Source organism: Kogia breviceps, chromosome 1 (assembly GCF_026419965.1).
Source record: "Kogia breviceps isolate mKogBre1 chromosome 1, mKogBre1 haplotype 1, whole genome shotgun sequence".
In the NCBI taxonomy this organism is placed as follows: Eukaryota; Metazoa; Chordata; class Mammalia; order Artiodactyla; family Physeteridae; genus Kogia; species Kogia breviceps.
The window spans coordinates 43007099-43021356 of NC_081310.1; the positions used below are offsets into that span (position 1 = coordinate 43007099).

The window sequence follows — 14258 nt, forward strand, 5'->3', positions numbered from 1 at the left end:
GCAACAATGTGCCCTGAGGGGTACACTGTCATTTCATTACAATGTATTTTCTTCTTTTTCTTAATTTTTCTTTTATTTATGTCATTTTAGCTCATTAAATACACTATTCCTAAGCTATATTTGATGAGATTAAAATTGCCTTAGTTTTATCACATTTACCCAGTAACACTTTCTGTGATTACACAGGCTAACAGTTCCTGACAAATGGAGGCTTGAACAACAACTAGTCTTAATTTGCCTTCCAGGCTTAGTCAGAAATGTTTTCTACGTCTATTACAGCCCATGATGAAACCTGAGACATTGAATCTCTTTTCTCGGTCCTGTTAAATTTCCTTTCAAGATGGAGAAGTCTGCAGCAGAATTTGACGCTACAGAATGAGGATGTGGAAGTTGACACAGAAGTAAGCCTCTGCTGAATAAATAAGAAAAAAGGAACACTACAGATGAACTATATTTACTGCATCATTGGTTTTCTTTATGCACCACTTGGTACGTATAGCTAAATAATATATCACTTAGTTTTGTTTGCTTTGAATTTTCTATAAAAGAAATCAAACTGCTTGTAGTCCTCTGTGATTTAAGATTGTTGTATGTTGATTTGTTTAGCTGTAATTTTTTCTTCTTTACTGAGCATGATATAATATGTAAATATACCACAATTTATTTATCCATTCCCCTACTGATGTGGGTGGTTTCCTTTTTTCCCCTGCTACTTCAAATACTGCTGCTATGAACAATGTCATATATATCTCCTAGTATAGATAAATATGTATAGATATCTATATGTATATCTCTTTCTCTATATATATACTTATATATATATAAGTCAGATAGATATATTTATATCAATCTATTATCTATCTATGTAAAAGTTCTCTACAGCAGTGGCTTTCAGATTTTTTACCTTAATCATAATACATTTAACCTATGTGTGACATAATGATATTTTCTATTTTATTTCAACTTTAAACAATGCTGACTACAATCCACTAAATGGATTTCATACATCGCAAATGGGACAACCTACAACTCGAAAAACATTGCTGTAAGACAGCAGTTCTCAAACATTTTGGCCTCAGGAACACTTTACACTCTGAAAAAGTACTGAAGACCCCCAAAAGCTTTAGTTTATGTGGTTAGAGACACAGTTATATCTATCAATATTTACCATAATAGAAATTAAAATGGAAAAAAATAAAAATATTTATTTATTTAAAATAACAATAAAAAACTTCTCTGTGTTAACATAAATGACATTTTCTAAAATTCAAAATAGCTACATTTTTTAAAAAAGTTTAGTTGAAAGGAGAGAAACTATTTTACATTAAATTAAAAACTTTAATGGCTAGCTTAACAGAAGACAGATTCTCATATCTGCTTCTGTATGCAATCTGTGGCTATATGTTGATTTGACTGAAGTAGATGCAGAAAATCTGGCCTCACACAAATGATACATAATTAGAAAAGGGAAGAGTATTTTAACAGTATTTACAGGTAATTGTGGATATCCTTTTTTAATGCCACACCAAAAGTGGACAATTGGTAGTTTCTTAAATGTTAGCTGTAATGTGGTATCTGAAACCATATCCATGAACTTTTCATAATCTGTTCCATTAAAATCCATTGGCCTGTCTTGCAATTTATTTATTTAACATCTTTATTGGAGTATAATTGCTTTACAATGGTATGTTAGTTTCTGCTTTATAACAAAGTGAATCAGCTACACACACACACACACACACATATATCCCCATATCTTCTCCCTTTTTTTTTTTTTTTTTTTTTTTTTTGCGGTATGCGGGCCTCTCAACTGTTGTGGCCTCTCCCGTTGCGGAGCACAGGCTCCGGACGCGCAGGCCTAGTGGCCATGGCTCACGGGCTTAGTTGCTCCGCGGCATGTGGGATCTTCCCGGACCAGGGCACGAACCCGTGTCTCCTGCATCGGCAGGCGGATTCTCAACCACTGCGCCACTAGGGAAGCCCTCTTCTCCCTTTTGTGTCTCCCTCCCACCCCTATCTTGCACTTTAAACGGATCTTTTATCCATACTTGATTTTCTAATCATCATGGGTCATTTGGAAAATACTGATTCACTGAGTTAGGAAGATCTTTTCAAATATTGGCATATTTTATCACACAATATGAAAAGATGACTTTGATATCATTACTCATACCAGGAAAGTCTTTAAAATATTGGAAAGCTGTCAAGCTCACAGTAGGGGAAACAGCATTTCTAAAAGCCTTAAATCTTCACTTGAAAGTTTAAATTTTATTACCGACAATAAACACTATCAGTTGTTTTTCTTCAAGAGTCAGAGTTGCTTCATTCGTTTCTGAAAAGTTGTTTGCAAATACTCAAGTCTGAATAACCATATTTTGTTAGTCATTTAAGTAAAAATGGTACTACATGAAAATATTGCTAGTTCAGCTTACAAACCAAACAACTGTAGTAAGTGCTTTTCTTCAGGATAACCATAATGCTTTGGCAAACACAAGTGCTTTATGAATATTTCCTATTTGTCACAGAGAATATTAAAAAGATATATACTCAAAATTGAGATTCAATAAATTAGTATTTAAATTATGTAAATATTTAAATTAAAATTACATAAAATGTAAGAATGGCATGTTTTTATGATGAGTACAGGGTGGTGAAGAATTCAATGACTATTATATAATTTGGTGCCACTGCCTTGATTCATATTAAGGCATCAGCAATTTTACCCACCATTATTTTTATACTATCAGTGTAATGCTGATACAGTGAAAAAGGCAAACAATATGTCAGTATTATTCAGACCTTCTGAAAGAATCTCAGAGACCATGGACCATACTTTAAGAACCATTGCTCTAGGATTTATACTTGGCAATACAATTGCTGAACTGTAGGACATGTGTACCTGGCTTTATTATTTTTATCATTTTATTGATTATTTTTAATGCCTCACCTTTCAACCTGTTTTTCAAACTAGGTTTAACAATTAACACTTACACCAGCAGTTCTGTTCCACCTACATACCAACAGGTTTGATGGATGTTTTAAATGGGGTGAATGATGGCTCCCCAAAAGATGTGTCCATGTCTCAACCCCAAAACCTGTGAATATAATCTTATTTGGAAAAAAGGTCTGTGGATGTAATTAAGTTAAGGATCTCATGATGAGATCATCCTGGATTATCTGGGTAGGCCCTAAATTCAATGACAGGTTTCCTTGTGAGACAAAAGAGGAGAAGGACAGACACGTAGAAGACTGTGTGAGACTTAGTTAAGTAGACACAAGGAATGCCTATAGCATACCACCAGAAGCTGGAAGAAGGAAGGAAAGAACTGTCTTCAGGAAGAACCCTTCAGAGGGAGCACACAGTCCTGCCGACACCTTGATTTTGTACTTCTGGCCTCCAGAAGTGAGAGAATAAAAAAAAGTTTTAAGCCACCAAATTTGTGGTAATTTGTTATGGCAGCCCTAGGAAATGAACATAGGCATGAAATGGTATGTCTTTATGGTTTTTATGCTCTGATTACTACTGAAGTTGAACACCTTTTCATATGTTTACTGACCGTTTGGAGTTTCTTATTTGTGAACCATTTGCTCTTTTGCCTGTTTTTTTTTAATGTGGTTGTCATTTTATTATTGATTCATAGGAGTTGCTTATATATTCTTTTTTTTTTTTTTTTTTTTTTTTTTGCGGTAAGCGGGCCCCTCACTACTGTGGCCTCTCCCGTTGCGGAGCACAGGCTCCGGATGTGCAGGCCCAGTGGCCACGGCCCACGGGCCCAGCCGCTTCACGGCACGTGGGATCCTCCCGGACCGGGGCACGAACCCGTGTCTCCTGCACCGGCAGGCGGACCCTCAACCACTGTGCCACCAGGGAAGCCCTAAAAGTTTTATAGTTTAAATTTCACATTTACACCTTTCTCCCTCCTTGAGATCGATCTTTTTATACTGTCACGTAGGGACCCAACTTTATTTTTACCTTGCACAAAATTTATTGGAGAGTCCCTCCTTTCTTCGCTAGTCTCCTAAGTTACCTGTGTCAGAAGTCAACTTTCCATATATGCACAGGTCTTTTTTGAGCTATTTGTTTCATAATCTATTTGTCTATCTCTGATAACAAATATCTTATTGTCTTAATTATTATACTCTTAGAAGTGTTAAGTTCCTGCACTTTGTGGTTCTTCTTTAGGAATGTCTCTGCTTTTTGGTCCTTTGCTCTTTCATATAAATTTTATTTTATTTATATTTATTTTAATAAATTTACTTATTTATTTATTTTTGGCTGCGTTGAGTCTTCGTTTCTGCGCACAGGCTTTCTCTAGTTGCAGTGAGTGGGTGCTACTCTTGGTTGCAGTGCGCGGGCTTCAGGAGTTGTGGCTCATGGGCTTAGCTGCTCCAGGCATGTGGGATCTTCCCGGACCAGGGCTCAAAACCATGTTCCCTGCATTGGCAGGCGGATTCTTAACCACTGTACCACCAGGGAAGCCCTCATATAAATTTTAAAATGAGCTTGTCAAACCCTACAAAGAAATCTTGCCAGGTTTCTGATTTAAATTGTCTTGAACCTACCAATAAGTTCAGAGAGAATTAACATCTTTATGATACTGAAACTATCTGTGAATATGGTAAAGTTCTATTTATTTTGGTCTTCTCTAATGTCTCCTAATAAAATTATAAATTTTTCTCCATAAAGATCTTCAATACTTATTGTTAAATTCATAAATGGCATCTCTTTTAATAATTAGATTTTTCTAACCAATTTCTGTTTATCTACAGACATGCAATTGAGTTTTGTTTATGGATTTTATATCCACAACCTTGCTAAACTCACTAATTCTAATAACTGACATGTAAATGCTGGATTTTCTATGTGCATAGCCTTCTCATCTGCTCTTCTCAATAAGATAATGAAAGTTTTGCTTCTTCTTTTCATTCTGTAAGTGAAAGTAAGCATTTTTTTGTCTGATTTCCAAATTCAAAGGGAAAAGTTTCTATGTTTTATTATTGGGGAAAACTTTCTATGTTTTATTATTACGTATGAAGTCTGATGCAGGTTTGGTTTTTTGTTTTCATTAATAGATATCCTATACTGGGTAAAGAAAGTCCCCTTCTATTGCTAATTTGATCTGAGATTTATTTGTTTTATTACAAAGGCTTTTTTGGATTTTACCAAGTGATTTTTTTGAATCCATTGAGATATCATGTAATTTTTCTCCTTTAATCTGTTTAAGTAATTCACCACATTATCAATTTTTAGTATGTGTTAAACCCCACGTGGTCCTAGAACAACCCATTTCCATTTCATGGAATTTACCCATTTTTTCTAAGTTTTCAAGTATATTAGCATAAAGGTATTCACAGTATTCTCTTATCTTTTCAATATCTGTAGCATTCATAGTTATATCATCTTCTTCACCCTTAATCATTCACCATTTTTTAAAATAATTAAGTAAATCTTTCAGTTACATTAGCCTTTTAGTATGTAGTCTGAATAGTTAGTCTTTATTACCTTTCTGTTCTGCTCTCTGGTCCTCCAGTTCTTTCTTAGGAGTTTTAGGTTTAATCAATTCTTTGTCCCAGGCAGCCAAAGCTTGTTTTTCCATTTGACGAATTTCTGCTTCCTCTGCATCTAAACGTCTCTTCCACTCTAGTAGCTCCTCCGCATGTTGGCGCCGTTGCATTAGTTTTTGCTCTCGCTTTGTCAGAAACCTATGGTCACACCATGAAAAACAGTGAGAGAACAAATCTATAGGCAGAAATCACTTTGAGAGCTTTATTACTCATTACGTTATCAACAAGCTGTATAAAACAGGACACTCATAGTATTCCTCTGAAAAAAGTTTAAGATAATAGAAGCTTTGGTAAGTGATCTTATTTAGCAAATAAGAGAATTTATTTATTTTACTTGTAATTAATTATTTGGAAAATTAGCAATGGAAAAACTGTGGGGTAATCAGAATATTTGGCTAACCATGACTGATAGTACTTAACGTATTCATTCTTCACAGGTGATTCTTTTTCATAACAGAAGATACAAGGAATTTATTCTGAAGGCTCAGACCAGAAAACACACAAACTCAAAACAACGAAGACCAAAACAACAACGAAAAAACAAACCCCCAAATCCCAAACAAGCAAGCAAACAAAAAACCTGTTCATGTCCCTTTTTGATTTTTATATTCAAATTCAGTCTGGTTTTGCTTCAGGTATAGTGAGTTTGGTTCCCATTACCTGGGAAATGCAATGTCAGGTGACAGTCTATCTGTTTTTCGTGGAGAGAACACTGAGAACCACAGTCAGATGCCTTATGCATAAAACATGACTATTTATTTACTTGACTAAAAGGATGCACCAAATGCCTCAAACGTCTCAATTTAACTCAATCTCTGGAATTAAATAGCCTAGTATATCTTAGCTCCAAAGGGTTATGGGACATTACTGATTTAGGAAGTTATTTGAGTGGTTAAAAAGCTACTATTTGCTCTCCTCAAATGTAGACGCCACAGCTAAATGAATGGTGGGCTGCTCATATTATAAGTGTTAGATCTGTAGTGGTAGCTAATCAACAAAAATGCATTCACATATCCAACAAACACTTAATAAAAAGCACAAGAACTATCACTCCACTTCTTAAACAATCAGCATGTCAAATTAATGTGGAAACAAAAAGGTAAAATCTATGGGACATTTGACAAGAGGCCCCTAGGCTGTTAGAAAAAAAAACAAAAGGAAAAAAAAGCAATAAAAACAAACAAAAAGAAAAGAGCATGCTCTATCAAAGAGTGCACTGAAAAAGGTGCAAAGTTACCTGACCAACTGGTTGTAGATATACAGCTGGAATTTGGGATGAAGGTTGGGAAAACAGACACTGAGAGAGGCCCAGTGATGAGACGTAAAGACAGAGAAGAAGTAGTGAACAGGAGAGCAGTGTCTACAAAATAAGGAGGAAGATTTTAAAACCAAGAGATCAAGAGGCAGAAAGAATGAGAAAGGGAAAGCATAAGAGCTGAGTGCAGAACTTCTTAATATGCTTCCTGAATAACATTATAAGCTACTCAGTTAAAGCAAGTGTTATACTTTGTGTGACATATAAAACATATACTTTTATAGATCTTACCAAAGATTTCTGAACATACGTGCCTTTCTTCTCAGCTCCTGCTTAACCATCATGTATACTTTCAGGTAAATTTATTTGTTTGTGAGTAAAGTAATGAGAAGTAGAGTGTGAATCTAAATAAGTTTTCTCATAAGCTTTAACACAGAGTACAACAATTATGGGCATGAACCGAGCATATCAGCAATTGTATATACATATGTAATTCTGAACGAGTAGTTTTTATATCTGTACCTTGTCATGTATTTTAAGATTGAATTTAAATTTAAAAAGCAGTACATTTGCCTTACTTAACCTTACCATTATAATCTAAGCTTGAAAATAGTTATATAGTTTGGAAAGTCAATTTATAGTAAAAATACCTTGTTCACATCTACAACATAAAACTTACTGTCAACAGGACCTACTGGAGTTATCTTGCTTTATATTTAACAAAGGCCCACTTAAATAATAATACTGAAATACAATACCCATTCTATTAAAAAACAGGATGCATAATTAAGAATAAACTAAGCTAGTTCCAATAAATACTACCAGTAGTAAAAAAAAAAAAAAATCATGCTGTGGACAATTCACTCAATCATAAAGTTAAAAGTAAGAAGAAATTCCATGTTAAACTTATAAAAGTAGGAAAAAAACCAATTGTTTCTCTCTTTTTTTAATAGTTAACAGACCATTGTATATATGAAAGGATAAATAAGTCTAATAATAGGTTTGGAAAGGTTAATTCTCTTTGACAGAGCATGCTCCTGTTCACATGCACACAACAATAACTTGTAGATCAAGGCAACATTTATTGCCTTGGAAGGGCAAGGAATAATATCAGCAAGTCAAAGAAGTGAGAAAATCTAGGTATGAATCCAGTCACTCATTTGAATTTTTAAAAGTATGTAGAATCTTGACTACATGTATATCTTTAGATAACAGACGATTTCAGTGTCTGTTTCCCCACATACAACTTAATATTTCACCTTCCCTCTGTTTAGTTACATACTCACACTATCTCTTTCTTTCCCTCTCCCTCCCTCCCTCCCTCCCTCCCTCTCTCTCTCTCTCTCTCTCTCTGTCATATCTGGATTGCCTTGATTTTCTGCACTGAAGCTTCTGTGCAATTTTGCCAAGTTTCAATAAGACACTGCAATCTTCCTTGCCATTCTTTATGAATGTATAGTAAACTTATTTTGACACCAATTATGCACAAACAAATGTACTTGGAAAAGGTCCAAAAAAATCTATTCATAACATTCAAATATCACCCACCCTCTTAAGTATATAACTGCTAAATGCATGCATGACCTAGTACAAAAAGTAGAACTGTAAAAAAATACAAATTAAATTTTTTTGTCCAACCCAATATACAGAATAATAATTTTCTCTATTAGAACAAATAATCATTTATTTTTCATTTACAAAGATTAAGCATATTCAAAAGCTCTAGGTTAGAAATGAAAAACAAAAGAAATGGCTAAAAAAAAAAAAGAAAAGAAAATGGTTTAAGAGATAGTGTAAGAAAAGTTTAACTTAAAGTTGGAACTTCATCCCAGAAACACACGTTCCTTATTTAATATACATACATTCTAGAATTCAAGAGTGTCTCTTAAAAGTTGTATAAAATTGAGATAAAAGAAGCAGTAGCACTTCACACTAGAGTTAATAGTCCTTCAAGATGCTGCACAAGTAAGAAATAAACAAAATTTGTGAATGATGGAAACATAAATGCCTATTAATAGAAACTGCTACTAATACACTTTATGGCTATTATCAAGGCATTCCCCAACAAGGCCTCTGACGGTTACAGAACACTGGACTAGGATGAGACATATGATAGATTTAATCTAGTATAATTATGTTAATAATTATGTTCCTATAATGTTTAAGCTTTAGAAATTCAAAAGTAAGTAATACACTTTTAAAGTCAAAATTTAAACTCTAAACTTTAGCTAAGCAGCTATTCAACCGTAGTAATCAGGCACTGAGCACCTTCCCAGTCTCAACAAATACTTTTTTTTTTTTTTTTTTGCGTTACGTGGGCCTCTCACTGCTGTGGCCTCTCCCTTTGCGGGGCACAGGCTCCGGACGCGCAGGCCCAGCGGCCATGGCTCACGGGCCCAGCCGCTCCGCGGTATGTGGGATCCTCCCAGACCGGGGCACGAACCCGTGTCCCCTGCATCCGCAGGCGGACTCTCAACCACTGCGCCACCAGGGAAGCCCAACAAATACTATTTTGAAGGGTCAATTTCTACTGAGATAACTTTAAGTCATCAATGCAGTTATTTTAAAAACTACAAGGTTGGAAGCAGATGGGCTAACTCAGTTTTCACTTTAGCTGGCTGAAGTCCAGAGAGTAGGGTTCTAGTTCTAGCTCTGCCATTATGCTACCTGAAACTGGGACAAGGCGCTTAATCTCTGCAGGCCTCAATTTCTTCCTGTAGAACCAAGGGACTATACTAGATGACCTCCCTAGGGACTGACTAGTTCCAACATTTTATGATTCCTTCTTCATTTAAGTACTTCCTCACACTTTTAAAAATACATACCTGAACACATTGCTAGACCATGTGACATAAATGAGAAGCTTTTTTCCTCAATGAGCTAATATAATTGTAGACTGTGTTCCAAAAGATACTAAAAGCATGCTACAATTTGAAAGAGCAAAATTATGATCTAAATTTTAAATAGAACTTCCAGTTCTAAAATCATTTGATTCTGAAAGATGTTAAACAAAATAAAAACGCAATACCTTAAATTATTTAAAAATTCTTTCTGGATCTAAACAATTCTTTAACTCTATACTGTTACAAGTAAAAATGAAAACTAGTGCTTTTAATTATAAAATGAATCAATTCTTTTAAGTACTTAAGCATTTTTAATGATATTCAAAAAGGAAGATAAATGAGCATATGGATAGTACTGACCTAAAAGAAAATACAGTCTATTTTTCCTACAGCAAAATCTATTCTATTAAATTGTTTAATAATCTGCATATACTTAAATAAATAAAAAAATACAGGTACATCATCCCTAATCTAGGAAGAAAAAAAAAAGCACATTATCAGACTATCAGGATTTATTCATCCACTATACTTAGTTTAGAACCTTCTCTAAGAAAACTATATTTCTAATTTAAGGCAATGATATTTAATACATTGTTTAAAATTTTAATAAAAATGTCTTCTTTAATGGAATAGCAAAAGCCTTCACTTGCAAATGCAAAGTATTTAACTCTGAACACTCATCAAGAAAATTTCCTTGATATATATACTCTTTTCAGTAAAAATTTCTTCCTCCTCTGAACTTCCTTAGCAATAGATTTTTATATATCACTAAAGGAACCTGATATTTATTCTTTTTTCCACCTATACTATAAGGTTTTCAAGGGCAGGGTTTATGTTTGATTCATCTTCATATCCCTCAGAACCTACTATATTCACACATTTCCCAAAAAATAATTGCTGAGGGAATAAGTATATAATTAATAAATAATACAGAAGAACAAGCTGCTATTAAATGAAAGAAAAAAATGCACTGTATCCTATTTTAACACTTAAAGAAGATAAACACCATTTTTTCAGTGTTTCATTTGCTCAGTAAATAATTTTCCTAAAACAGAATTGGCAAATTAACAGGAAGAGTCAACTGTATGTTTTTTTCCCATGAATATCTGTTTCACAACTTTATACTGTAAATAATGCCCCTCACAGTAGTAAACAAAACTCAGACTTCATTTACCAATAATTATCAAAAAACTGAGGGCTAGACAGTCTGTGGCTTTTGCAAACATATTTTCATTATTACTAACCTCTTTCATAGCTTAAATTTCTTTTGCTCTTCACTATACTGAGAAATGGAAATTATTTCTAAAATGTCAACTCAGTACAGAGGTCAAGAAAAGCCATAGAGGGGCTTCCCTGATGGTGCAGTGGTTAAGAATCCGCCTGCCAATGCAGGGGACATGGGTTTGAGCTCTGGTCCGGGAAGATCCCACATGCCGCGGAGCAACTAAGCCCGTGTGCCACAACTTCTGAGCCTGCGCTCTAGAGCCCGCGAGACACAACTACTGAAGCCCACACACCTAGAGCCCGTGTGCCGCAACAAGAGAAGCCTCTGCAATGAGAAGCCCGTGCACTGCAACGAAGAGTAGCTCCTGCTCACTGCAACTAGAGAAAGCCCGCACATAGCAACAAAGACCCAACTCAGCCAAAAATAAATAAAAAAATAAATTTATTTATTTTATTTTATTTTTTAGAAAAGAAAAGCCATAGATTAGAAATACAAACTTTAACAAAGGCATTGTTGTCTCAGTGAAACATTAAAGATGGAAATCTTTCACTGGAGCCAAGAATAGTTTGAACACTTCAGAAAAATATTTATCACAGAATCAAAGTTCAGTGAGTTAACAATAAGCAGTAATATATATATGAAAAAGTTCCTCCCAAAGTTAGCTAAACTTATTGAGAAGGATGACTATTTTCTGACAAGTGTTTTATATTAGTAAAATAGTAATCTCTTAGAAGATGGCCTTTTCTAATCTATAATACAAATAATAGTGCCTAGTAGCAAAGGCTCAAATAATTTTGTTAGTTATCTACTGTAGCAAATGACTACAAAATTAACTCACTCTATTGAGCTGTCATTCCAACATTGTTGAAGGAGATCTAACTCTGAAGCTCTGGTAATCTGAATGTTATTCAAAAATTAGTTTTCACGTTACAGTGGATCCCTGAACAGTGAGTGGGTTTGAAATGCATAGGTCCACTTACATGTGAATATTTTTCAGTAGCAAATACTGCAGTACTGCATGATCTGTGGTTCTCCGAATCCGCAGATATAGAACTACAGATACAGAAGAACCACATACATAGAGGAACCACGATTATGGAGGGCCGACTATGCAAGTTTTAGGCAGATTTTCATCTATGCGGAAGGGCAGCATTGCTAACACAACCCCCACGCTGCTCAAGGACCAACTGTGCTTTGTTCTGGAGATCAAAAAAAATTTGCATTACAGTAATCTCCCTGTTTAATGCACTAATTTTGGAAAATACTCCACTTCATCCTCAAATTTCAGCATCATCTTACAAACACAAAAAATAATTTCTCTGCAACTACTGTCCTTACCCTAGCCCTACCACAAACACAACTGCATTGCTTCAAACAACAAATCAAGAAGTCACTGAATGCTTCAAGGCCTTTTCTCAAAAGTTTACTGCAGTAGTTGACAAAAGAAGGTAGAGCAGTGATAAAAAAAATTCTAGGTCTTTAGTATTTTGGGCTCTGAGAAAATAATTAACAAAACTTAGAACGAAGTCAATAAATTCAACCTTTAACTTGTTACTTAGGGTTTTTAAAGTTTTAACCAAATCTCAAATAAGCACCATATAAACTGACTAATCTCACAAACAGAATAGGATTAGCAGTTCCTTCCATGGATGTGACTGAAATTATTAGAATATTATTCATAGAAACCAGCAATGAAGATTTTACTGGTATAGACAAGCAAGGAATCATGAAGAAATTTCCCTTGAAGCTGTCCTTCCTCCAACATTTACGATCCAAAGGCATTTAGAGGCAGATATAAAATGCCAAATCAGTTATAAAAATTTATGAGATAGATTATTCTGAATTCAAAGACCCCTGGAGCAATTCAGTATGTCCCACACAGGCTACTGGAAATTTTTATCAGGAAGGAAGAAAGAATTCCTATTTGAGTAAGTTTTAATTGGTCTATGCCATGGAAATCATACAAAAGGTACACTTACACATTTGTAAATATTCAGTTTTCACCCTTATATTTTTTATTTTAAAAATTTCTATTTATTATTGAAACTTATCTTCATAATCAATTTAGGTATTTTTAAGTTATCAAATGCCAATTTTAAGTTACTGAAGTGCAATTTCAATTAAGCAATGAAGTGCCAGTGTACAACACTGTACCTATAGTAAGTAAGGTTTGACTTACAACTGCTTGACTGTTCAGAAAATAACTAAATCATAGGTTGATGTCACATATAAACATAGAGCATTATTAAATTTGGTGATGGGCAGTATCCTGCCAAAGGATATCAAGATACAACTTAAGTTTAATCTGTGGTTCAAATTGCTAACTTAAAATAAAAGAGCAGTCAACAAAAATTTTAATGGACCTCTCTTCTTTATTTAAAGAAGGTAGAAAATAGTCCACAAGCAGCTACTTTATAAGCGTATTTAATCAAATGTACTCGCAAAGGGGTAAACTCTCATGTAAATGTCACTTGGTACGGTCAAAGATGACACACAACTGAGCTATATCTAAGTAGGAGTAGCTTTCTTTAAAAGAGTCTTTAAAAAATAATACTTAGAATTGTTTTAGAAGAATGGTAGACTGCCAAATCATTCAACATCCCAGGAGAATTTCAGACTTTCTAGTTTTAATTGAGCAATTCAGACCCACTCACAAGGTTAAAATTTCCCTCTTCTACTTGAGTAAGCCTGACAGTCATCAGAGTCACAGGATGAGATCTCAAGATATATCATTAAATTGCTCCCTCAAGTCAGTGGACATGTCCTCAGATTTCAGAAAAGGTAAAAAATTCACACTTACTCATAACTTTTAATAAAAGAAAGGAGAAAATGTTGTCATGGGTATATGTGCAAATACTACTTTGGTTTTTAAAATAAGAAACCTGTCTGTATTTAAGATTGAGAAAATTTGTTTTATAAATAAGGTCTACAGTTAACTGACTTCTAGGATGACTTAATAACTCTCCTAAAATGCAACTGAATCCATAAAATATTATGTTGTATCAATCTAATCTAATGAAATACATTAAGAATATTATTTGTTGCTACTACTTTCAGTGTAAATAGGAGATATTTTAAAAAATGAATTACTTTTCATCCATGCGGCTTCTCATTTTCTTCAGTTTCTGCATAATGCTGCTAGTTTCACTGCTGGAGATTGAAATGGGGGAAGGACTGCGGGTCTCCAAGTCAGTTGGAGCAGGACTGGTTGCCTTATTATCCTTTGTATCATCATCACTATGAGAGTCCTGCAAACAATAAGGGGTAGTAAAGTATTATAATTATACTGGAATTTAAGATCTCAAACTGATTTAAACACTGTCATTTCAAAATTAATTTATCTTCAAAACAGTATTTGTAAAATAGCTGA

The 14258-nt window shown here is 34.3% G+C and overlaps 1 protein-coding gene across 1 annotated transcript in view; it reads right to left on the reverse strand.

Moving 5' to 3' along the window:
- CEP350 (centrosomal protein 350) overlaps nt 1-14258 on the reverse strand; it is a 139255-nt gene that overhangs the window by 44392 nt on the left and 80605 nt on the right. Inside the window, exons 28-30 of the mRNA XM_059056093.2 lie at nt 13979-14136; nt 6803-6925; nt 5504-5703 (exon numbers count right to left, since the gene is read on the reverse strand). Of these exons, the coding sequence (XP_058912076.1) occupies nt 5504-5703; nt 6803-6925; nt 13979-14136 (481 nt within the window). The remainder of the gene's footprint in view (nt 1-5503; nt 5704-6802; nt 6926-13978; nt 14137-14258) is intronic.